The 26,654-nt window shown below is 41.5% G+C and overlaps 2 protein-coding genes across 2 annotated transcripts in view; one reads left to right on the forward strand and one right to left on the reverse strand.

Moving 5' to 3' along the window:
• capn5a (calpain 5a) overlaps positions 1-26,654 on the forward strand; it is a 41,500-nt gene that overhangs the window by 11,393 nt on the left and 3,453 nt on the right. Inside the window, exons 2-9 of the mRNA XM_084951820.1 lie at positions 781-940; positions 15,163-15,294; positions 24,205-24,413; positions 25,442-25,634; positions 25,706-25,899; positions 25,994-26,071; positions 26,164-26,359; positions 26,443-26,565. Coding sequence (XP_084807946.1) covers positions 785-940; positions 15,163-15,294; positions 24,205-24,413; positions 25,442-25,634; positions 25,706-25,899; positions 25,994-26,071; positions 26,164-26,359; positions 26,443-26,565 — 1,281 coding nt within the window. The 5' untranslated portion in view covers positions 781-784. The remainder of the gene's footprint in view (positions 1-780; positions 941-15,162; positions 15,295-24,204; positions 24,414-25,441; positions 25,635-25,705; positions 25,900-25,993; positions 26,072-26,163; positions 26,360-26,442; positions 26,566-26,654) is intronic.
• ompa (olfactory marker protein a) lies at positions 19,828-22,690 on the reverse strand. The gene is made up of 2 exons (XM_084951823.1): positions 22,583-22,690; positions 19,828-21,510 (listed from the first exon to the last, which is right to left on the reverse strand). The coding sequence occupies exons 1-2, from the start codon at positions 22,655-22,657 to the stop codon at positions 21,079-21,081; spliced, it is 507 nt and encodes a 168-aa protein (XP_084807949.1). The 5' UTR covers positions 22,658-22,690; the 3' UTR covers positions 19,828-21,078.

Here is a 26,654-nt window from a genome sequence, read left to right on the forward strand (position 1 = left end):
GTTTTTGTTTTATTGAGAATACAGCCCTTCCTGCACACTCACACACCTTCCTAAAACATGACTCATGATGCTAATCATGCTGCTGTTGGTTTAGGGTTGTATAGTGGCTAAATAGTTGGTTTTACCTCAGATGTTAAATATATTGTCCATGTAATTAGATTATGGTGAAGTCTCTTCCTTTAGACTGACCTCCAAATTCAGACAGACTCATTTGATGTGTTGTGGTTGAAATGAAATTCAACATAACCAGATATGTTTTTGATACTATCTGATTTCACTTACTGTAACATCAACAATCTGTCTGTGCAGTAAGTGAAGGCGGTTATTGATTGGATGTGTCAAGCTGCGATTCCCCATTCCATGGTCATATGGTGTGAACAGTCATTTCACATAAAACTGTAATATTAGAACAATATAAAGAGGTTCGGTACGCTACACAGACTGTGTGTGTGTGTGTGTGTGTGTGTGTGTGTGTGTGTGTGTGTGTGTGTGTGTGTGTGTGGAATAAGGGCAGTAAGACCAACGCCTGCAAGGGAAGGCAGCAAACCTGTGAGTCAATACGACATGGCATAATTACAAGTGAATGCAATGGTGATACTGTTTTCCAGTCTTTTCATGTTTTGCATATGCTGATAAACTTCACAACACTTCATAGAAGGCTAACTAATTAAACCCCTTATCCTTCCTCACAGCACAGCCCTCTGATAGTGAGGAGTCAGTAATTATATATTGTGTAAATGCTGTTTGTGCTTCATTGTAAAGCATTTTGTTTCTGTGCAGGAGGATGGCGGTGCCGTACGAGGGTCAGTCTTTCTCTGCTCTGAGGAGGCAGTGCCAGCATAAAGGAACTCTGTTTGAAGACCCTCTGTTCCCCACCTCCGACCAGTCTCTGTTCTACCAGCGAAATCAAATTGGGCGAGTCACCTGGAAAAGGCCAAATGTGAGTGAAAATAATGTTTTACCGAGAGGGGAAGTAGTAGTGCTGCACAATTATTCTGATACGTATTGTATACATGTGGAAAATAATAATAATAATGATGACAGATGATATTTTGCAAAGTAAAATCAGTCAGGTTAGCAGTATTTTAAAAAATATATTTTCTTTGATGGTTTTTATCACATAACAGGCCAGAAAACAAACACAGTTGTGAGGTCTGTTTCAGTGTCTTTAAATATCAGCTATAGCTGCTCATATAACCCCGAGATGAGGTATAAAAGAGAATAAGCCCTCACAGAGTCGTTATAAAAGGGGAAACTATCCATAGAGGCCAGCCCTGCTTTTAGTCACACACTTTAAACATGTTTATTTCTGCTGAAAAGGTGGTCATTTTAACATGGGAGCTATGGGGACTGAGTTTCTTATAAAGGCAGCCTCAAGTGGCCATTAGAGGAACTGCAGTTCTCAGTGTTTGCTGCTTGTTTCCATCTTTTACAGCTCAGTGGGATCAGCTGCATAATCATCCGTGCAGGCGATCTTTTGTAGAGCTCTTATTTTATGCCTGTGTGAAAGAAGAACACAGTGAACTCAAAGAAGGTGGAGAGTTAGTGATACATCAGAGACGAAGGGTCAGCTGTTTATTCACGGTGGAGACGGACAGAGGCAGTAGGCTGGGAATGGCGGTGGTGATCATGAGACAAGGCTCCATATAAAGAGAGGAGAGGTTAAAGGGGCTGAATGGGAGAGGAATTCATGGAATTTCAAGCCAACAGCAAGGAGTTGTGTGTGTGTGTGTGTGTGTGTGTGTGTGTGCGCGTGTGTGTGTGTGTGTTCATGTTGTAAGCAGTTTCTGGTAGTTACTGAACAAAAGGAACTTGAATTTACTTTTGTATTGTGACCTGTGTGAAGTGCTTTACAACTGGTCGTCTTCACACTCACCCTGAGCAAAAAGCACCTTCTGTGAAGCTTTTGACTGAGTTGTTCCTGTTAAATATAACAGTTAAATACAACTGACTAGGGCTGGGCCATATTATACCGTTCACAGTAATACCGGTACAATGTTAGGCAACGATAAGAAAATGAAATATCGAGATAGAATATGTTTAAAACGCCCATGCGCAGTGCCTTTGTTTTCAAAGGGGAAAAGTGGATTGTTGAGTGAAACGGATGAACCAGAATTGGTTTTTAAAAATGGTGCAACTTCACTGGTTTGGTGTTTGTCTGTCAGATACACAACAAAACACATTTTTTTGTAGAACAAAAGCGGGCCGTCGTTATTACCGTATTTGTCGGACTAAGGTGCTCGTAAATCTGGGAGTAATCTGGGTCCTAAACTCCGTCCGCTTCAGGTCCCAAAGTCAAACGAACACTGCAGCATCACTGAGAGTTAAAAACTGTCTAAATTCTTTCATCTTTAATAAAAATATCAGCATTGGTGCTTTACCAGGTGTAACTATGAAGTTTAACATCCAGGCATTCATGAAAACAGAATTTATTACATTTAACGGAGTTAGAAGTTAGCAGGAAGTTAGCTCGCTAGTTTTGCTAGTTACCTAAGCATGATATAGCATGTTCTGACTGAGAGATTTCTGAAAAAATTCATACATGCAGCTCTGCTGTCACTTCCAACATAAATGAAGACAGAAAACTAAACAGCAGTGACGTTTGTAGGGTTACTGAAGTATGTCTGTGAAGGTTCTCAGTCATCCAGGTCATTGTAGTCAAAGGAGCTTGCAAAGAAAAGCGTCTGGACTTCTTTAAGTTGCTTGAAGACGTTTCACCTCTCATCTGAGAAGCTTCTTCAGTTCTAAGGTCAAATGGTGGGGAGTCCCAGATTTAAACCTAGTGGGAGTATCCCCCCACAGAGGGACAAAAGGACCCCCTGATGATCCTCTAATCGCCTGAGGCAAGGTAGGCGATTAGAGGATCATCAGGGGGCGCCCACACAAACGCAAAGCAGGAGATGAAGCATCGCTGAATATGTTTCCAAACCAACTTCATTCTAAGCCAAAGACTAGAAAATATGGTGAAGCATATCTTCCCTTTGGCTTCACCTGCACAAGTGCCGAGGTAGGTCTCCCCTGCAGGATTGGTTTTCCCTTCGTCGGGAGCACCGCTGGGCTGTTTAAATCACAGACAAACAGTATCCCACATTCGTGATTTTTAGTTCACAAACACTTGTTGTAATGACTAACTACTCCTGACATTTTGGAGATGTTTGCTCTTTATACAGTAAAATTACAGCGGGATACAAATAATATCAGGCTGATCCTGCCACGATTTGTTCCCCCGGTTCAAATCATGGACAAACAGTATCCCACAGCTGTTTATGTTTTTAAACCTATTTTGCACAGAGAGGCATTTTTTGAAAAATGTATTGATAGCAATGTTGAATATTATTACACAGGAAAAAAAACCAACTACACGTAAAATAATTACACCGTGACGCCTCTGCCTTTCTAAATAGAGGGACAGTAACTGCGTGTGTACAGGGAGTGCAGAATTATTAGGCAAATGAGTATTTTGTCCATATCATCCTCTTCATGCATGTTGTCTTACTCCAAGCTGTATAGGCTCGAAAGCCTACTACCAATTAAGCATATTAGGTGATGTGCATCTCTGTAATGAGAAGGGTGTGGTCTAATGACATCAACACCCTATATCAGGTGTGCATAATTATTAGGCAACTTCCTTTCCTTTGGCAAAATGGGTCAAAAGAAGGACTTGACAGGCTCAGAAAAGTCAAAAATAGTGAGATATCTTGCAGAGGGATGCAGCAGTCTCAAAATTGCAAAGCTTCTTTTTTTTAAACTCAATTTTTATTATAATTTACAACATTGCAACTTGTACTTGTCAATGTTCACAAGTAGGACAGTTACAGAAACCGCAATGCAGAAATGTAGATCAAAATAAGAACTGCAATTAGGAAGCACAAAACAAAACTGGAAAGCAAAACAAAACCCAAGCAAGCAAACACACAGACAACAACAAAAAGAAAAGAAAAGAAAAACAAAAACTTTATGTAATATTAAATAACGTGACAAATCTAGCCATAAATGAACAAAACGAAACAGACCTATGCTAAATTATTGAAACAGTAAAGCATGTATGGGTCGCCAACGCTCTGTAAACAACTCTCTCTGAATCCGCAGAGCGTATGTTTTGCTAAAGCATATAGTTAGGGCTGGACCAGGTGACCCTGAATCCTCCCTTAGTTATGCTGCAATAGACGTAGGCTGCCGGGGGATTCCCAAGATGCATTGAGTTTTTCCTTTCCAGTCACCTTTCTCACCTTTCTCACTCACTATGTATTAATAGACCTCTCTGCATTGAATCATATCTGTTATTAACCTCTGTCTCTCTTCCACAGCATGTCTTTTATCCTGTCTTCCTTCTCTCACCCCAACCGGTCGCAGCAGATGGCCGCCCCTCCCTGAGCCTGGTTCTGCCGGAGGTTTCTTCCTGTTAAAAGGGAGTTTTTCCTTCCCACTGTCGCCAAAGTGCTTGCTCATAGGGGGTCATATGATTGTTGGGTTTTTCTCTGTATCTATGAAGCGCCTTGAGGCGACTTTTGTTGTGATTTGGCGCTATATAAATAAAATTGAATTGAATTGAATTGAATTGAATTGAATTGAATGTTATTTCCTCCATCTGGTAAATTTCTCTCACTTTATCAAGCCACATATTATATGAAGGTGGGTCAAGATTCAGCCATTTAATAGTAATACACTTTAGTGCTGCTGTAAGCAAGATTCTTAAGAGATACTTTTTATTGTTTCCCGCAAAACCATTTGGTAATACTCCTAAAATGGCTAGCTGTTGGTCTTTTGTTATTGGTTGTTGGAAAACTGTGTTGAGAACTTTAAATATGTCATTCCAAAATGAGCAGAGTTTTGGGCATGACCAGAATATATGTGAATGGGTTCCTAAATAAGTACCACAATTTCGCCAACAGGTGTCAGGATTTGTAGGCTTCATTTTGGCCATTATCTCTGGGGTTCTAAAATATCTCATGACCACCTTCCATTTAAATTCTCTCCACAGCCCAGAATTAGTCACAAGATGGGCTTCGCCGAACACCTCTTCCCGGGTGTCCTCTGAAATTTGAGTGCCAGTCTCAGCTTCCCACCTTGCCTTAATATCCAAAGTTGCATTTGTATTGAAACTCATAAATGCGTTATAAAAATTACTGATTAATTTTGGGGAGGAATTACTTTGAAATATTTTTAGAAATATTTCCTCAATGGGTGAGGGCTCCAAAACTTGCCTCCATTCTTTATGTTTTGTCAAAAAGCTTCTTAGCTGCAGAAACCTAAAAAAGTCAGAAGAAGGAAGCCGAAACTGACCTCTCAACTGTTCAAATGAGCTCAGGTGCCCATTCCTCACAACATGACATAGTTTACAAAGCCCGCTATTTGACCATGCTCTGAAGCCAGGGTCTTCCACAATAGGAGAAAAACCCTGCAGGGAGGAGAGGCTTGATAAAATTGAAATTTCTTTTGGAAGACCAAATGATTGTTTGATTCTACGCCAAATCTTTAGTGTGACCCTTGTCCATTCCCCCATATGCAAATTTTTAATTGAAATGTTAGAAAAAAGCAGGGATTCCAATGATCTTTCGCACATTGTCTTCTCGATGTTTAGCCACTGAGTTTCAGATAAATCCCGCACCCATACAGTCAGGGGTCTCATCTGAGCTGCCCAGAAATAATATTTCAGATTTGGAACAGCCAATCCCCCCTGCAGTTTTGACAGTTTTAATGTTTGGAACTTGATCCTTGGGCGTTTGCCTTGCCATATAAATTTGGAAAAAAGTTTATCTAAATTATCAAATGTAGAGTTGGGAATGTTAATAGGCAGCATTTGGAAAAGGTATAGAAGTCTTGGCAATACATTCATACGTATACTCTCGATCCGACCTAAGAAAGACAGAGGCAGGACTGTCCATCTCTCTAAATCTTTTTTTATTTTTGCAACTATAACTTCATAATTTACTTTAAACAAGTCTGATAATGAGTGAGGAATTTGAATTCCTAAATACTTGATACCTTCGTTTGGCCATTTAAAGCCACATCGCTCCTTAAATGTTTGTGAAATGTTTCCTCCTATATCCATTGCCAATGTTTTGTCAATATTAACTTTGTAACCAGAGAGGTGACCATATGTACTAATAATTTCTTTTAAATGAGGTACACTGACTGCAGGATTTGAAATGTATAAAAGTACATCGTCTGCATAGATGGACAATTTATGCTGTTCTCCATTAATTGAAAGGCCCTGAATTTCATGTTCATCTCTAATCAACTGCGCCAGAGGCTCAATACTTATATCGAACAGCAGGGGCGACAGTGGGCATCCTTGTCTACACCCACGTTCCAGCGGAAATCTGGTTGATATTGTTCCATTTACCTGTACAGCCGCCATTGGGTTGGAATAAAGAATCTGTATCCACTTAATTAAGTTTGGCCCAAATTTGAATCTTTCAAGTGTATGGCCCAAGTACTGCCAGGAAACCCTGTCGAATGCTTTTTGCGCATCAAGAGACAGAATCATTGTTTCTTCTTGTTTGGTCTTGTACAAGGACATTAAGTTCAACAATCTACGAACATTGTCCCCATAGTGCCTTCCTGCAATGAACCCCGTTTGATCTGGATTTAATTGCAAAGCTTCTGAAGCGTGATCATCGAACAATCAAGCGTTTCATTCAAAATAGTCAACAGGGTCGCAAGAAGCGTGTGGAAAAACCAAGGCGCAAAATAACTGCCCATGAACTGATGAAAGTCAAGCGTGCAGCTGCCAAGATGCCACTTGCCACCAGTTTGGCCATATTTCAGAGCTGCAACATCACTGGAGTGCCCAAAAGCACAAGGTGTGCAATACTCAGAGACATGGCCAAGGTAAGAAAGGCTGAAAGACGACCACCACTGAACAAGACACACAAGCTGAAACGTCAAGACTGGGCCAAGAAATATCTCAAGACTGATTTTTCTAAGGTTTTATGGACTGATGAAATGAGAGTGAGTCTTGATGGGCCAGATGGATGGGCCCGTGGCTGGATTGGTAAAGGGCAGAGAGCTCCAGTCCGACTCAGACGCCAGCAAGGTGGAGGTGGAGTACTGGTTTGGGCTGGTATCATCAAAGATGAGCTTGTGGGGCCTTTTCGGGTTGAGGATGGAGTCAAGCTCAACTCCCAGTCCTACTGCCAGTTTCTGGAAGACACCTTCTTCAAGCAGTGGTACAGGAAGAAGTCTGCATCCTTCAAGAAAAACATGATTTTCATGCAGGACAATGCTCCATCACACGCGTCCAAGTACTCCACAGCGTGGCTGGCAAGAAAGGGTATAAAAGAAGAAAAACTAATGACATGGCCTCCTTGTTCACCTGATCTGAACCCCATTGAGAACCTGTGGTCCATCATCAAATGTGAGATTTACAAGGAGGGAAAACAGTACACCTCTCTGAACAGTGTCTGGGAGGCTGTGGTTGCTGCTGCACGCAATGTTGATGGTGAACAGATCAAAACACTGACAGAATCCATGGATGGCAGGCTTTTGAGTGTCCTTGCAAAGAAAGGTGGCTATATTGGTCGCTGATTTGTTTTTGTTTTGTTTTTGAATGTCAGAAATGTATATTTGTGAATGTGGAGATGTTATATTGGTTTCACTGGTAAAAATAAATAATTGAAATGGGTATATATTTGTTTTTTGTTAAGTTGCCTAATAATTATGCACAGTAATAGTCACCTGCACACACAGATATCCCCCTAAAATAGCTCAAACTAAAAACAAACTAAAAACTACTTCCAAAAACATTCAGCTTTGATATTAATGAGTTTTTTGGGTTCATTGAGAACATGGTTGTTGTTCAATAATAAAATTATTCCTCAAAAATACAACTTACCTAATAATTCTGCACTCCCTGTATATGTAAGCGTGTAAAACCTGAAGATAGTCAGATTAACAGTATTTTGTCTCTATCTGCCATTCTGCAGTTCATCTCCTGTAAACAATAACGTGGCGCACAGCATGACATGGAAAAAGGCACATACCTTTAACGTTGCGTGACAAACTCTGTATTCCTCATCCACAGGCAGTTATTTGCAAACCTCCAACAACTTCTCTGCATGACTGAAGTCAGTCCAGGTCACACTGCGACTGTTTGCAGGAAGGTTGAGTCCGATCAGGCAACCTGTGGAATCACCATACGATCAGAAGTGACCGAGAGTGTTCAAAACACTCAAGCTCTCCAGAATGTGGAAAAAAATCAGTACAGCTTTCCTGTTTTTACTCGTGTGACTGAGACATTAGCTTGCTCTGATTTAGGAGGTAGTTTTATCAAGCTCAGTGTGCCAAGTGTCTGATGATTTTCTCTAGATCTCAGGGTGGTTGTCTGCACCTCATCATTGGACCACGGTGGTGATTTGTGCGCAGCCATTTTACTCGTTGCAGGTTTCTGCTAATGAAGAAAAGGCGTAACCTTTAGCTTCATACAGTTTTTACTTGTGAGAATTTATATTTCCCTATTTATGGTCATCTCACACATATGTGACTGAGCACAGAAGCTCCACCCACCCATTGTTAAAACCTTCTGTTTTCAAGAAGCAGCAAATCAGAAGACAGTTGGCTTAAAGGGAAGGAGTTAAAACAGCTTGTTTCAGATTAAATGAACTGAGGGGCTTCACCAAGACGGAGTATGAGATAATAAGGATCATTTAAAAATGAACAACAATGTTTTTATAGACCTATTATTACTTTTGTAATGTGGTGGATAAATGTCTAATGTTGCCTTAATTCCATGTTGGATTTGTTTAGGATCCTTAAACTGCAAAAGTGCCTCTTATCAGAGGCTTTGAGTCAGCCCCACTGAAGGAAAGCTTTATGCAGTGGAACAGCAGCTGTTTAAGTTCAGATGATGGCTGAACATCGTGCTCGTAATGGAATTGTTGCTTAACAGATTTCCAGCCTCACTCTGCTGCTGTGTACAGAATCTGTGCTCGGCGTTTCACGTTAATAATGCTGAGTCAAAAGATTAATTTCTTTCTTGTCTTGTGATTTTTTTTTTTTTCTTGACCTGCATAAAATCTAAATGCACTGCTCTTTAAGTGCTTCTCATTGAGTCTTATTTGATTAAATGTGTAATTTTCTGTCTTCCTCTAGGCTTGTAGTGCATATACACTATGAAAGAGTGATTTCTGTGTATTTCGTATGCTTTTACTGTTAATTATTCATGCTAAATTATTAAACAGAGCACTTAAAGCATTTGATCAATATTATTGATTTGTTCAGGGAGTGGAGAGATAAGGGAAATATTTCTTTGGTTACACCCTAAACTTAACCCTGACTTCTCTGTGGTGTCTCGTGAAACTTTAGCACTCAATATCAATGCTTCAGCTCCAGCACTCAAAAGACAGCTGTATATTAAAACCAGTGATCATGTCAAGAGCTTATTATTTCAAGCTCTATAAGGCAGCAACCTCGAGGGTTAAAAAAAGTGAAGTGCCCCAGCCTGCAGTTCCTCTAACGTCCACTTGAGGCTGTGTTCAACAGAATGGGTCAGTCCCATATTAAAATGTCTCACTTCAGAGACATTTCAGCTTCAGCTCTGGGAGGGCTGAGCTGTCTGTCAAATCATCTGCTGTGGCTGCTTTGATAAAGGGGCCGATGCTAACCAGGTATAACAAAGTGGATCTGTCGACTGAGTTTGTGCTGTTGGTGAAATTATTATTTTTGCTTCCTGTGTAAAACGTTTGTGCATCAGTTTTAAATGATAATGAGTATTTATTTATTTATTTATTTTTCGTTTGTTATTTATCACTAATCAACAGCTTTCTGTGTCTGTGCTTATGGGTTACGGATGCCACTCGTTAACCAAGCTAGCTAGTGCTTACGGCTCAGGTGTGGTCACATGGTGGTGACTAAATGTCGAGTTTGTGCCAAGTCATTTCCTGTTTACTGTTTTTGTCAGTCTGTTTGTTTCGGTCAGTTTTACTTGTTTCTTTTTGTAGTGTTATGTTCTCGCTGTTGTGTCCCCTCCCTGTTAGCTAACACCTGTTGACACCACCTCATCGTCATGTTTCCAGGCTTTGGTAAATGGATTGGTTCTTGTATAGTACTTTTCTACTTCTACTTCACTATAAACAACATGTCTCATTCACCTGTTCACACTCACATTTACACAAATGCTTTTTTTTCCGGCTTGTCGTTCTTTTTTATTTTAGTGTCCTGCCCAAGAATACTTTGGCACGCAGACTGGAACAGCCAGTGATCGAACCACCAACCGTCCAAAGCTGTCTTTACATCTTTTAGATACAGTCTGTGGATTTTACTGATCTTAGAGCACTATAATTTGCCAGCATTTTCTTTTTTCATAAACATTTCTGATGTGGATCTCTCCTACTGGTTTTATTCATTGTGAGTATGTTAATGTCTTTAAAATGCCACTGAGAGGCTTATTGACTGATACGTGCTTCACTTTCCAAATTTCTGTTTAACAATTTAGCTTTGAACTAAAGAAATGTTAATAATGAGATAATAAGTTAAATAAAAGAAATCAGTTTAAAATCAGAATAGTTCGCTTGTCCAGCATCCTGCATGTTACATGGTTGTAAGTTTTTTTTTTTTTTACCTCTAATTCTCCTGAATGCATGAAGTAAATGCACAAATACACAAGTTATGATGGAGAAGCAGCGTTTGGTGGCTAGAGGTGAAACACGAATCAGAAATGGCTCCTGCACTGCTAACTTCTATAAACAGATGATGCAGACGTAGGCAAGTGACCTGAAGGTTTCTGCTCACATTTCTAGTCCATGTTTGAACTCCACGTGGAGTAGAAAAGAAGCGCTGCAGCACTCAGGATTTAACAAGCAGTTTTTATTGAAAGCGTGTGGAAGTAAATTATTGTTCATGTAGGCGATGAGGTGTGTGGAATGATAAGGATGGCGAGGAGGTGGTTCATGGCATGTTGGAGCCTGTTAATATTATGTTGACATGCAGATAATGATGGTCGCGGTCGTTGTGTAAGGCAGTTAAGACGTACATATCAAAGGTTATTTAGTGATTGGTCCCATTGAGACAAAGTTCATCTTTGAATCGTAATTTAGAAATGTTTCCGTCTGCGTCAGTGATCGAATCGGGAGATACAGGTTTCTGATTAAGACGAGGAACACCGCCCAGATAATTTTGTACACGTTGATGATGTTTCGGGCAAATCAGTATGATGTCATAGATTTACAGCTTAATGGAAAAATGCTAAAGCACGGCTCGTGCTGCAGTGGAAGAGCAGCAGAGTTCGTATAAAGATGAAGCTGTGGTGCATTAAAGCGTCAAAGTGAGGACTTTGATCCCTGAGACATTTTTTGTCCTGACATTCACTCTTTGAATTTCTCACAGTGCTCTTACTTTTAGAGAAAAGTTCATATTTGAAATTAACCATTTAACAGTGTTAACTGTGTATTAAAAGCACTTTTAGATTCATCATTAAAGAAAACTTCTCCCATTTTTCTTTTTCTTTTTTCTCTTTTTTTTTTATTTCTGTGAAGGTTCTCAGTCATCCAGGTCATCGTAGTCAAAGGAGCTTGCAAAGAAAAGCGTCTGGACTTCTTTAAGTTGCTTGAAGACGTTTCACCTCTCATCCGAGAAGCTTCTTCAGTTCTAAGGTCAAATGGCGGAGAGTCCCAACCTCACAATACAAGAAAAGAAGGCCGTCGCTTCCCTGAGCAAAGACCACAACATCACTATATTACCAGCTGATAAGGGAAGATGCACCGTGGTCCTAAACACAACAGATTACCACACAAAGATCACTACTCTCCTCAGTGACAACAATACCTACGAAGCCTTAAAGCGAGACCCCACAAGCAGCTACAAAAAGAAAGTTATAGCTTGCCTTCAAGACCTTGAAAAGGACAAAATCATTGACCGCCTTACATATCACCGCCTTTATCCAGGGGATGCCATACCCTGCATTTACGGACTTCCTAAAATCTACAAGGAAGGGGTCCCACTCAGACCCATGAGCAGCATTAACTCAGCCACTTACAACATTTCGAAACACCTTGCTACCATCTTTGCACCTCTTGTGGGGAACACCCCACACCACATCAAGAACTCCACCGACTTCACCGACAAGGTCCAGAAACTTACCCTGGATCCAGATGAAACCATGATGTCCTTTGATGTAGTCTCTCTCTTCACTTGCATACCCACCACGGAGGCAGTGGAGACCTTTAGAAAACGACTACAAGAAGACAGCTCCTTGGAAGACAGGATCAACTTCACACCCGATCAGATCTGCACACTGTTAGACCTCTGCCTCACCACAACATACTTCAAATACAACGAGGGTTTCTACAGACAAAAACATGGCTGTGCCATGGGCTCCCCCGTGTCACCTATTGTAGCCAACCTTTACATGGAGGAAGTGGAAAGAAAGGCTCTTGGCTCTTTCAAAGGAAGAGTACCCAGCCACTGGTACAGATATGTAGACGACACCTGGGTCAAAATCAAGACACAAGAAGTGGAATCCTTCACTGCGCACATTAACGCTGTGGATGAAAACATCAAGTTCACCAGGGAAGACATAAAGGACGACTGTTTGCCTTTTCTGGACTGTGCTGTGCACATTGAAGAGAATGGCAACCTCAACATCGAAGTTTACCGGAAGCCCACACACACGGACCAGTACCTCCTCTTTGACTCCCATCACCCTCTGGAACACAAACTTGGAGTAATTAGGACCCTACACCACCGGGCAGAACATGTTCCCTCTAAGCCTGAAGGAAAAAAGAAGGAACACACACATGTAAAGGAAGCACTTAAAACATGCAGTTATCCTAATTGGGCGTTTATAAAGTCAGCAAAGATGCACAGAAAAGAAGATCAGACACCAGCGAGGGAGGATAAGAAGGACAGACGCAACAACATTGTCATCCCCTATGTAGCCGGTGTATCAGAGAAACTCAGGAGAGTTTTCTCGAAGCATGACATCCCAGTGCATTTCAGACCCAGCAACACGCTCAGACAAAAACTGGTTCACCCGAAAGACAAAACTCCAAAACACAGACTTAACAATGTGGTGTATGCTGTACAGTGCAGCGAGGAATGCCCAGACCGCTACATCGGAGAGACCAAACAGCCACTTCACAAGCGCATGGCACAACATAGAAGAGCCACCTCCACAGGACAAGACTCAGCAGTCCATCTGCATCTAAAGGTCAAAGGTCACTCTTTCGAGGATGCCAATGTTCACATTTTGGACAGAGAGGACAGATGGTTTGAAAGAGGAGTGAAAGAAGCCATCTATGTCCACTGTGAGCGACCATCTTTGAACAGAGGCGGTGGTTTACGACACCAACTGTCTGCCATCTATAATCCAGTTTTGAGATCCCTTCCCAGACGCCTTAACGCCCACTCACATCCTGGGCCATCTGACCTCAGGAAATCACATGATAAGGTGGGGCCAGGTTTCACAATGAGCTCACCCGAAATCCTGGCTGATTGGGACCCACACCCAGTTTCACACCTTGGCTCAGGCAATTAGAGGATCATCAGGGGGTCCTTTTGTCCCTCTGTGGGGGGAAACTCCCACTAGGTTTAAATCTGGGACTCTCCACCATTTGACCTTAGAACTGAAGAAGCTTCTCGGATGAGAGGTGAAACGTCTTCAAGCAACTTAAAGAAGTCCAGACGCTTTTCTTTCCAAGGTCCTTTGACTCTTTTTTTTATTGATATTATCTCTTTTGAGTTTGTATGGATGACTCACCTGCTGCAGGTTAAATCCACTTACGGGTACAAATAAAGGAACCTGATATCACACCGTGCCCTTTTATGAGAGTATGGAGCGTTTTCAGCATCGCTATCTTGGTGTTTGAAACCAGGCGTGACAGGGGAAGGCTAGCTCTGGCAGTGAATCCGAGGGACGTGCTCATTGGCTAACAAGCTATCAATCATAACTCTTGGTTTATAAACTCTGACTCTAATAATAATCATAATTAACTAAATGACCATCACGCTTTATTTAGTATGATCTCAAACTCCTCAGGATCGTGTTTACTGACGTCACAGAGAGAGAGGCAGCTGAGGCTCATTTCAATATCGACTTCAGCGCCACCAAAGTCTGTTGGGGACCAGAAGAGTCTCCCCCTGGTGGCCATTAAAAAGAATGCTGTTTTAAGGCACTTCTGCGCTGGCTTCACTTTTCAGACCTGGAGGGCGACATTCATCTTTTATACTGTCTGTTTCCGGGAGAGGATCTTACCTCTCTGTGACTGGATCTCTGCCCAGCACCTGCAGAAGGTGGAGAGTTGCATTCAACTATGCTGAGGCTGCAAAGCAGACCAAGGACCACCATCTGTAGTCAAACTGCAGTCAGCCCACAGGATGGAGAGCTGACTGGAAATGGAGCTGAATATTAGACCTGTTATCTCTTGTCCCAGAGAGCAAACGCATATACATCCTCCATCTTTCTCCTCTTCCATCATCTCAAACACAGTCTTAGGGAAACACTGGATCTTTACTGTCTGTGCATGTAAAGTAGCTATATGCACTAAAAATAGTGGCCTTTAATTTGGAGAATGCACACAGTGAAGCTTTCTTCCTGCTGTGGGCTAGCTCTGCTCAGATCTGCAGTACACAAACATACTGTTTTAAATCCATTCTACACCAGATATAAGACCCTGAGAGGCTAACTTTGTGGATCCATGTGTACATTTGTCTCTACATACAGTTAGTCTTCCTGGGCGTGTGCTCTGGTTTATCCCCCCTCTATCATTTGGCTGCCGTCCCGTTAGTCTGCCTCTGTGGTTTGTTTGGCTTTGAACCCTCATAAGAGACTTGTAGTTAATCGGGGAGTGATTTTACTCTGTATTTACCTTATGATGTTTGACCGAGTGCTCCGGGTAACGCCCTGCTTTACGTTCATCCACACCTGGCAGCTGTCCTGACCACATCCGCCTGCTGTTTTCCAGAGACACACTGCAATAAAATACACAATATAAAAAGATTCAAACCTGGATTAAATTATAATACGGTTAGAAGTGGATTAATTGTGCCTGTAAATAAGAAGATGAGGATAAGTATTAACTTTACAGGGGCCGTGATGGTTCCTGTACAGCTGCCTGTGGGTCAGATTTTATGAGTAATCAGTTACAGAGTTTTGAGTGTATGTAATGCCTCTAAGGAAGAAAATTAGTTTATCAACAATGATTTGTCTCATCTTTGATGTTCCAGGAGTTGACCAGCGACCCCCATCTGTTTGTGGACGGCATCAGCGCTCATGACCTGCACCAAGGTCAGCTGGGAAACTGCTGGTTCGTAGCCGCCTGCTCCAGTCTGGCCTCCAGAGAAGCTCTATGGCAGAAGGTGAGAAAAGGAAGAACAAAAGCTGCACTCATTCCTGAGATTTTTATAGACGTGGTGGGAAAGGCTTTATAGGAAAGAGAAGGCATTGGTCCCACACTCCTGTGGCATCCAACTCCCAGGATACAATGCAGCAATGGCTGTTGAGAGACACACGGGGGCTTTTCTAGAGGGCTCTTAAATAAAGGCCTAAACTGTTGCAACAACAAATAATAATAATCCAGAAGTCAGACATTTATTAATCAAAAGGGGAAATTTCATTTGTTAAAGGTGCTCAAGTGTGAGTGTGAAATATAGAAAAATATAAACTGCAGTATGTGCGAAACTAAACAGTGAGTGAGGATGATCCAGGTCTTACAGGTAGGAATGATTTGGTGCATCGTCGAGCACTGTGAAGACAGCATGCTCCTGTCTGACACCATCCTCAGTCATAAAATGATGTTTCAGCTCTTATTTCCAGTCAGGTTGATTTTAATGAAGTTTTTACAGCAAAACTCACAAAAAAGCAGCTGCAGAATATTAATATTTCTTTTAAACACGTTAGATACGAGGCCTGACATGGGATAAAAACATGCAGTTTTAAGTGTCCTGTATCATTAATGCACTTCTACAATTTGTAGCATATCAGAGTATTTTAAAATCGATTGAAAATTCAGCGAATTTTGAAGGAAAAAATGTGTTTGGTGATTAAGTAAATGCTATATATATATATAAAAAAATAAAGTAAAAGTAAATAAATAAACATTCATTATTGTAATGTATAATAAAAATAGAGGGAAAAGGGAGAAAATGAAAATAACTGAATTAAATTTATCTCGATAGTTTATAACTTAGATTATTTTTTTCATGTTATCTGAGCTGAACTGAGAGAAGGTGGCTCTACTGTGTGTGTGTGTTGGTAGGTGTGGACATGTGTGGAGAAGCTTGTGAGATTATTGTGAGTGGGTGTGTTGCCTTTAGTTGTGTTTAAGCAGCACTTTGTGTAATCTGAGTGATTTTTCTTATCGATTAGCTGCTAATGGAAGTTCTCTGAAACTGAAACCTCCACACCAGCCATGAACTGAGTCTTGAAGAGGAAAGAGCTGACAAGACTAGGGCTGTTCCTGCTGACTAACATGCTCATCATTTAAACTGGAGAAAATCATCTGGCGTAACGCAGGTCTATAAGTGAGACAACGTGAAACGGTCTAAGATGAGCGATTAAGTGCTGTCCGCATAAATGTTTATGAAATAAGGGACGAGGGAAGTGATGTTTCATGACTTAATCGATTAAAGATTACATCTCCAGATGAAACTGTACTCGTGAGATATCTTCAGTTCATAGTTTTATATCCTCGACCACACAAATATCCTCTGCTGTTGTGTTATCACCGGTTTACTGAGCACACGAACGGGACTGCACACGTCTCTCTGCTCCGGGATATACTGATAGTTTCTGATATTTTTGAGAACATCAAACTGATTTCTCCCTTTGGGCATTAAACTAATCGGATACTTTTCAAAGATTTGATCTAATACGCCCAATCTCGAACCATCTCGTGATAAAGGTTCCTTCCAAAAATATTCCAGGATGCAGATCTGGATCAAACCCCATCTTTGGTAATGCTCGCATGCAGGTCCATCCATAACTGTTGGAGCTTCCTGCTAATAAATGCCAAACAAATCAAACTGCATGCAGCCTTTGGTGTCAGAGGTCACCGATGGAAGTGACATCTGTTGTCCATAAGATGGCGGTATAAACTGATGAACAGATTTACTGTGGGTTGCAGACAAAATGACTTAGCCACATGCTTAAAATCCAAAATGTTGTCTTAAATATTGAGATATAAAGTGTGTTTACTTTCTGCTGCTTCGAGGGAAAGATCACCGCTGTTCTAAAAGTATTTAATTAGGCTGCTTTTATTCTTTTTACCATTCAGTCAGCACTTTGTTACACATGAAAAACCTGTGTAACAACACACACACACACACACACACACACACACACACACACACACACACACACACACTTGCTGCCTCCTCCTTCCTCTCTGCTCTCAAAGGGCCTCCTCTCAGCCTCCTAGTTTTCCATCAACTGGAGGGAAAGTGAAGTCTGTTTTAGGTGTAGTTGCCTCTGTGGAGCACCCAGTTGTCTTGACACCCTTCAAAGGTCCGAAAACAAACACAACCGCTTCTGTGGTGACGACAGCAAAGCACACGGACGCTTACACAAAAAGTTACTGTTGTATGAAATGATGTGTTTGTGTCGCACACAGAGCGTGGAAGTGTTTCAGTAACACTTAACATAAATAGCACATTTATAATTAATAAAGTTAAGGTCTTAGTTTGGGAACTGTTAAATATTGCCAAATCTAAGACTGCCGCTAGCTGTTTAAATCTGAAACAATGTTTCCTTCTTTGTGTTTGATTGAACTGATTTATTTTCACTTTCTGATGATTTGCCTGTTGAGACAGATTCTCTAATAACAGCTTTGCTTCCAGGAGCTAACAGCCACACTCCCTTTCAGTTCTTTCTCCTTAATGTTGAAATCCTGTAAGACACGTTAAGGATTTAAAAATAAATAAAGGAGGGGAGGGGCTGAAAATGAAGAGTAACTTTAACAGCTTAGCTTAATACTCCCGGAGATTCAAGTGGACAAAAGGCAAATAAACTTTTCCAGAGTTTTGCTGTAGTTTCAGCCACACGACCTGGATGGACTCCTGGCACCATTTACACAACTCTGTTCTCTTGCTGCAGAATTTACACAAAATAGTACATAAAGAAAAAGGATCATATTTATCAGCTGTGCTTCTGTTTTTTAAAAAGGAAATTTCTTCAATCTATTTACTGTGGTACAATTTTCCTGTGTTTTGATTATAAATTGCACTTTTTTAAAAGTAAAATAAGACAAAGAAGCTCTAAAGTTACTTAAAAGTTGTTCAACTTGATTTCTCTTTAATCAGAAACAGAAAATAAGAGCGAAACATTTTGAACCTAAATGCAGAGGTTGAAATCTTGAGGTAAAACTGTCATTTTTCTTAGCTGCAAATGTTCATCCTGGAAGATTGTGACAATTTGTTAAAAGTAGCTGCTGTTATTTTTCAAATGAGTGAATCCAGAGGGCAAAATGTTCAAGTTATCTGCTACAATGTCCAGTTAAAAGGGTGCTTTTTTTATCTTGTGATGCAAAGATTACAGTGGTTAGGAGGCATGAAAAGGAAATGTCAGAACTGTCAAAAGGAAAAACAACTCGACTCAACTTGCAAGCTTCTCCCAGCTCTTGTTGTTGGAGTTGTTGGAGAGAAAGCCCCCATCATTTTATTGCTAAGCCTGTTTCAGTAATGTGGAAAGTTTGAGTGGAACCACAGTGGGAACTATTGTAAGCCAAGACCAGATACTGTAGAGCAAACCAAGACACGCTGGAGTTTTTCCAATCTGTTTCCATTCATTCGCAACAGAGAAACACAGAGGAGGAAGCAGGATCACACAAGTTGCAACACAGAGACCTCTAACCTCAATTAAATATACTGTTATAATGGTGGATTTATAGACAAACAGGTGTTTTGTTTTGTTTTTTAAGAAATGAAAACTTGTAGGAAAACCAGCAGAACTGTAATAAAGATTATTTTTGATCATTTATAAGTAGGTTTAATTTACTTTTTTAGTAAACGTGGCAGAAGGTGACAGTCTAAAAGTCCAGAAATGTGTAGTGGTCACACATGGGAAGAAGATGGTGTGACAAACAATCTAAATGAGTTTCAGACGAACGAATACAAGAACACAAATTCCTGTGTTCCTAGAAAGCTCGACCAGTCCTGACAAGCAGCACAGCTCAATCTGGCAGCGAGCAAAGAGAAGCTAAACGCAGGGAGGAAGTAGAGCTGACAGGAACAGACAAGTACCCACAATAACAAAATAAAACAGGAAATGACCTGATAGAAATTTAAAAATAAAATAGTTTGTTTATCAAGCGGCTAAACAGGAAAATGTAGAGTGTAACATGTAAACAGTGGGTGTCTTAACTATGACCCATTGTGCTAACGTTAGTAGACTCCCTCAAGGGCCCATTTTGAGCAGGGAAAACACTGCTGACCATGGCCTGAGTTTCCAGTAATGCGGTCAGTGCACAATCCCTGTGAGTCCACACTGATCTAAAAGCTCTGTTTCATTTAGGTTTCTGATGCTGGATAAAGTGATGGGCGGAGTTTTACTTATCTAAAGCCTTACTTGTAGATATGTCAATGCTAGTTTTATTTTTTATCTCTCATCTACCTGACACTTTGAGTTTCTTTCTGATTTCTCAGACTTTTTATCTAATTTGGTGCTCAGCTCAGATAAAATAATTATTGTGAGCAATTTAATTTTAACATACACATAGATGCTGAAAATGACAGCCTCAACACGGCATTCAATCTATAATTAGACTCATTTGGCTTCTTTTAAAAAAACTAAAGAGCCCACCCACCACTTTGATCACACTCTGGAGCTTTATCTGAAGATCCAAAGAGTGTTTAAATTATAAACAACAACAACCCCTCCTTTGTCTGATCATTTGTTAAAAACATTTACATTTATAATAATGAATTGCAAAGCGCGGGGAATAAATTTCATTTCAGTAGATGTCTTTCTGAAGTGCTGTAACTACGTTTAAGTTCCTCCACTGTTGCCTCCTTACATCCTCACTGTGTACGACTGTCCTGCTCAGTAACACCAATAAAAACCAGCACCAATGAGAACACACACACGGCTTTCAGTGGTTATTTAATTGGCGTCACACCATTGATCTCTGTTTCTATCAGCAGGCATGCAGTGGAAATATTTGGTTATCTATAGAAACAATGAAAGGAATAAGAAACAACGAAACAACAACTGCAGCAAGTCAACAGTCACAAAACAAAGTAATCGACATGTTGTTAAAACAGTCAGCTGATCATAAGTTGTTTTTGTTTGTTTTGAGTGTTTTTATTCAAAGGTAAATAATTTCAGAAAACTTTAGAGGTTCTTAAAACTGTCAATATTTATTATATGAAACCCAATTAAATAATCTAGTAGATATTTGATAGTCACCTGCGAGCATCAGTAACATTGTATTTAGCATAGTTTCAATAGCAAAACTTCTCAGATGTGATACATTGTAACAGAAACCAGCATTGATACACTGAATGTTTCTGATTGTTTACTGGAGAATGTTTGGAGAGTTTTCAGTAACTTTGAAGGATCATATCACCATGTGGGCTTCAAACCAGTTAAAACATATGAAAAGTTTTCTTTGTACCTATAATTTGATACCAGGCTCTTCATCTTGCTTGGATATCTTCTATAATTTTCTAATGTAGTTGTTTTTTACACACTGACGAATGGATCTTATGTCTGTGAAATAGAGAAACCGGACTGCATCCATTGGGGTGAACTGTCCCTTTAATTAGCACCAACATATATAAAAGCATATTAAGTGTTAATTCAGAGCATTTGTTTTCTTTCTCTTGTCATTGTGTTCGTTTCAGGTTTTATTTTCACTAAAAATGTTGCTTTTGTGTTGAAATACTTGCTTTAAAGCCTGTTTTTGGTGTTTATGTAACTTTTGTTGTTAAAAAAAATCAAACGGGCGTCTTACTTACACTCAAAGATAGAAAGAGAGTTACTGTTTAACTAGTTTGAGGGAGAATATTTAAGCTCATCTATCTCTGATTGGTTGAAACAGAGTTGTCAGGTTTTTCTAATCAACAGTAAAACAATGGCTGATAGAATAGAAATTTTTAAAGGCTTCTTCTGGACTCTATCAGGATTCTACTGGCACTAAATAAAAGTCATTTCTCTGTCGTGAACTCGATCGAGCAGTTGAGATTCGCCGCTTCGGCCCCGTCCTTGAAAGCAAGCAGGAAGTACATGACCTTCCTGACTTTGGCGAGCTCTGCAATCCTTTCGCCGAATTCTTGCATATCCGCCTCCAGGCACTTGAGCTGCGAGTCCTCAGGGTCGCCGGCATTACGCCAAAATGTTCCAATGGGCTCCAGCAGCTGCCGGGTCATCAGGTTGGTGAGATCGGGGGTCCAGTGCTGGCAGATACCGGTGATGGTGATGCGGCCGTAGCCGGAGAGGGAGAAGTACCAGCGGGAGAAGTTCAGCTCCTGGATGGCGAAGTCCAGCCGATACACGGCCTCGTAGGGCAGAAGCAGACGCTCGCCGTCCTGACGCTTCTGCCCTGACCGCTGCAGGGAGGACACGCGAAGGCGCATCATCTGGACAGGAAAGAAGCACACAGGAAGTCAGTTCATGTTTGGTTTGGAGGGAACTTTCAGTCTGGGTGCCGGTATCAGTCTCTGAGTGACGCTGTTTTACGCTGTGCTCAGTATTACCTGTGCAGTGATAAAACTCATAATGACGGGAAGGTGATGGGGCTCAAAGGTTTGTGCATTTGTGTGAGAATAAGCAGTGTTTTTAAAAGAAAAGCAGATGAATGGCACAAACGGATGATGTGCTCTCTGGGCTATTTTATACAAAGTGCCGTTCACACCTATAAAATTAAAATTATGAGTCTGCAGTTTAATCAGCTATTATCAGTTTTTTAAAAATATTTTGTGCAACTCCACAGAAGAGATGATAGTTGAAGTGTCACAGGCACTGCTGCTCTATTTTTAAAATGTTTTAAAAAATGTTTAAAAAAAAGTTTTTTGACTGTAAAGTTAGTGTGGCTGCTTTGATTGGCAGGCTTGCCGACACAAACTGTTACAGCTGATTGTTACACATCTGCTAATGAACACACGCACTGAACTGGACCTCTCAGCTGTGCCTTTTGGAGCATATTTAATGGAATTAGCCAACAAAGGATATGTCCTGTTGTGCTGTTTGAGGAGTTTTAGCATGTGAAGTTCAGTCTGCAAACTATCCGTCAGCCTGTTCACTTCTCATCCCAGTGTTGTTAGTCTGTCACTTGGCACTAATGGGGCAGAATATTGGTCTGTGCAGTGCAGCGAGCCCACTCCTCTGTCTGTATGATACATTTGAACTCAGTCATAAAAGTTGATCACCTCCACTGTGACAGCCACACAGCTGAGTGATCACACGTCAGTCTGATGGGACTTTTGTGCATCTTTGTTACCATCACACTCTTGACCTTTTAAAATTTCCCCCGCCACATTATAATAATTAAAAAGAGCTAAAGTTACACAGAAAATGAAACTTTATATGAAATAAACATTAAAAAATGTACTTGCTCTGATCCAGTTGCACTTTATTCTGAAATTTGCATCCACACATTGTGCCAACAGACTTTTCTGTTTTGCATTTGAAGTTGAGAAGTAAAAGCCTCACCTCTGTCAGCGCGGTGTCTTCTTTGAACTCCAGCACAATCGTGTTGGAGGGAGATTTGGCCTCATCAGCGTCCATCTCTAAGGTTTTATTCCTGGGATAAGCAGAAAGGAAGAGCCTGCCTGTGTGGATGGATGCTGTGAGAGATGAAGCTCTGATGGAGTTTCTAGTCTCAGCCTCTTTTCTTCTCTCACTCTATTCTCATAGGCTCCTCTCCCCCTCCTCCCTTCCCAACAGTTTCCATCACATGTACCAGTTTCTCATTTTGTCCCATCCCCCCCTGGAGCCCACTGGGTAGTTTGGTTGGGACGTATTGATTAGCACGAGGGGGCAGGAGAGATGAGATCGATGCAAACATCTGATTATTGTGACAGTAACGGTCACATTCGTTAGTCGTCTGGTTGTGCAGCCAACCCTGCTCGGGTTATTTCAGTGGTCCAGCCTGAGTCAGACGTTCCTGCAGAAACTGAACATTTCTGCAGAATCACACACGTCAGGTGTTTGTAAAGCAGTTTATATTTGGCATGAACGCTGAAGCTAACACAGAACAGCTGAGAGCATTTTCTGTATATTCGTTTTTCTCTACAGACTGTACAAAATGTTTGAAAATACTTTTTGAGGTCTTTTTTTTTTTTTTTTTTTAAGGTGTTAAGCAGGCAGGTGATGTGTGAAGGTGCTAAGCAACAGGAAGCGCTGCTGACGTATGACAGGGAACAGTGGGAGTTTCCTGAGGGCTTCTGGGAGCCCGGCTCGTCTTAGCTCAATGGATCGCTTATTTATTTATATCACTCACTTCACGGGGGGGTGTGTGTGTGTGTGTGTGTGTGTGTGTGTGTGTGTGTGTGTGTGTGTGTGTGTGTGTGTGTGTGTGTGTGTTATGTCAACGTGTTGTCAGCTGGGGTTTCATCGCAGGATGTGGATGGATGACGTTCGCTCATTAAAAACTTTAATCCTGAGTTGTTCCTGTTAATCAGAGACGCTGAATGTCATTAATGGGAAACGAGTGGAAATCGTTCGTTTCAATCTTTATTTTTCTGTACGTGTTCGTAGTGTGGAGCTGTTGTGTTTATCTACATTGTTTTTTTTTTAATAGAAAGTAAAGATGAGAAAATATATTTTACATGAGTTAGAACCCACAATCGCTCCCTGTCTGCACCTGAACACCTTTTTAAACACTGTTATGTCCGCATACTGATTGTTTAATATGTGGCTTACATTTAAAACAGCCTTCAATGACATCACCTGTAAAATAAATAACGCTGTAAGCAGCGATGGTCAGTCGCACCTTTGTGCTGCGGCCCTGGTGTTTCCTTTGGGTGTGATTGAGGTCTGGCCCTGGATTCTAATTGGCTGTTGAACAAATGAGTTATAAAACTCCCAATGTCACAAGGTGGCGCTGAACCTCATTTAACGTTGACGTGCAGATGTTTCCAGGCCGTGTAAAAGGCCTGAAAATGACCAAAACGGCATCTGTGGGCGACTTCCTGTTGGATTCAGGGCGCAGATCCCCAGGAGGCTGCTCCCCAGATATGACACAGCTGAGCAGACCGCGGTTACGTCTGAGCTCGAGTGAGGTGATGACCATGGTTTTTATGTTTTTTGTGGGGTTTTTTTTTTTTTCAAAGGTGATTCCTGACTGGAAGGATCAGGAGTGGGACAAAGACAAACCGAACTCCTACACCGGGATCTTCCACTTCCGCTTCTGGCGGTTTGGAGAGTGGGTGGACGTAGTGATCGATGACCGGCTCCCCACGGTGAATGGACAGCTGGTGTACTGCCACTCCAATGACAGCAATGAGTTTTGGAGCGCGCTGGTGGAGAAGGCCTACGCCAAGTAAGCACGTCCTCAGATCAGTAACTGAAAACAGCAGGTAATAAAAACAGAGGATATGAAGAGGCAGGAAGAAATAAAATCGCTTAAATATTTTACAGCTGTGGAAAGAAAAAAAACACTCGAGGAAACTCATGTTGAAGAAATGACTCAGGAATACAGAAATTCATTAGAAACTGACCCAAGGCTCTCCAGTGACATAAAAACAGGAACCGAAATTAAAGTAATTTAGCTCAGAACCAATAACGCAATACATGGAGGAATTTTAAGAACTCTGATTGGATGATTTTTTTTTTTCTGAAACATAGAAACAGGTGAGTTTGTCCCAAAATAAGGACTGACACGTTAAACTCTGAAGGAAAGTGTTCCCACAAACTAACATAGGACAGGAAGTCTCTTTGCACAGCTGTCGCCATCTGGTGGACTTCAGATAGAACGCAGGTTTAAGCCACCTCCACAGTGGCTTCATTTTTCCCACTCGGAAGCTACGTCCATGTCTTACAAGTGCTGAAACCTTCTGATTACAAGGTGCAGCCAATCAGAAAATGGTTAGTTTAAAGGGGGAGGAGCTAAAACAGCCCTTTTCAGATGAAAATGGGCTGAGGAGCCTCACAAAGGCAGCATAAGATAAAGGAGGATTAATGTGAACTGAGTCTGTGAATGAGCAGAATGAGTCCAGTATAAAGTTTCATTCTGTGCTTTTAGAGATGAAATCTGAGGGGTCAGATTTTTAACTCTGACATTTTTCCCTTAAACTCAGTCTTTTTGAGTCCACAGCAGATCTGTTTTCTCATTTCAACAGTGAAATTCAAACAGGTGCTGATGTGATCCTAGTTTAACATTTCAAAATGTTAACATCAAATTGATTAAATATAAATTTTACTCCCTGTAATTATGTTTAATTAGCAATAAAAATGATGGCATGAATCCCTGACTCTGTGTTGTAAATCTTGACAGTTACTTGAAAAGCAGAATGAGACTCAAACATTTGTTTAGAGTAGAAAAAATAAATGTAAATGTTTGTTTTCCAGGATGTACGGGTGCTACGAAGCTCTGGATGGGGGCAACACGGCCGATGCTCTCGTGGATTTCACGGGAGGCGTGTCCGAGCCGATGGATTTGATCGAGAACGGGTACAAACAAGACGAAGAGAAGCAGCACGAGCTGTTCGAGAGAGTCCTGAAGGTTCACAACAGAGGAGGCCTCATCAGCTGCTCGATCCGGGTAAGGACACGTCAAACGCAAACCCACGCCAGCCAAACGAATTCATTCATCTTCTTGACGTGTCGTTCCAGGCGACCACTCAAGCGGACATGGAGGCCAGGCTGGACTGCGGCCTGGTCAAGGGCCACGCCTACGCCGTGACGGACGTCCGCAAGGTGAGGCTGGGCCACGGCCTGCTGGCCTACTTCAGGTCAGACAAACTCAACATGATCCGCATGAGGAACCCCTGGGGGAAGAGAGAGTGGAACGGGCCGTGGAGCGACAGGTGAGGAAGAGAGAAATCCTTCAAACAGGTTCTCTTGTTGAGATCTGTGGTGTGATACAGATGATACAGATGAAGCGTTTGTGCCTGTTTGCAGCTCTGAAGAGTGGCAGAAGGTCAGTAAGAGTGAGCGGGAGAAGATGGGCGTCACTGTGGAGGACGACGGAGAGTTCTGGTGAGTTTTAGTGCTGCGCTGCCACCTGGTGGCTCTTTTTCAACTTTATCTCACAGTAAATCATGCGAGTCCTTTCTCTCCTCCTCCTGCAGGATGACATTTGATGACTTCATCGCCAACTTCACAGACCTCATCCTGTGCCGTCTCATCAACACATCCTACCTGAGTTTACACAAGACCTGGGAGGAGGCGGTGATGCAGGGCTCCTGGCACCGCCACGATGACGCGCTGCTCAACCGAGCTGGGGGCTGCACCAACAACAAGCACTCCTTTCTCCAGAACCCGCAGGTGTCTCATTTGTTCAGAGTTTCAGGTTAAAATTCATCCTGTGCGTTTATGACGGTGTGCATGTTCGTTTCTGTGTGTCGCAGTACGTGTTTGACGTGAAGAAGCCGGAGGATGAGGTGCTGATCTGTCTGCAGCAGAAGGACCGTAGGGCCACTCTGAGAGGGGGGCGAGGAGAAAACCTGGCGATCGGCTTCGACATACACAAGGTCAGATATTCACGGGCGTTGTTATAAAATCTCCAGGTCGTTTGTATTTAAAGGACGGCTGTATTGGATTCAGTAATTTAAAGTGAAAA

This window comes from Perissodus microlepis, chromosome 14 (genome assembly GCF_051167445.1).
Source record: "Perissodus microlepis isolate ML-2025 ecotype Zambia chromosome 14, ASM5116744v1, whole genome shotgun sequence".
Taxonomy (NCBI): Eukaryota; Metazoa; Chordata; class Actinopteri; order Cichliformes; family Cichlidae; genus Perissodus; species Perissodus microlepis.

Excerpts from the sequence above, each read along its gene's own strand:
- ompa (XM_084951823.1), bottom strand. The coding sequence starts at position 22,657 with ATGGACGCTGATGAGGCCAAATCTCCCTCCAACACGATTGTGCTGGAG. Across the intron at positions 21,511-22,582 it reads AAGACACCGCGCTGACAGAG|ATGATGCGCCTTCGCGTGTC; the intron begins GTGAGGCTTTTA and ends TTTCCTGTCCAG.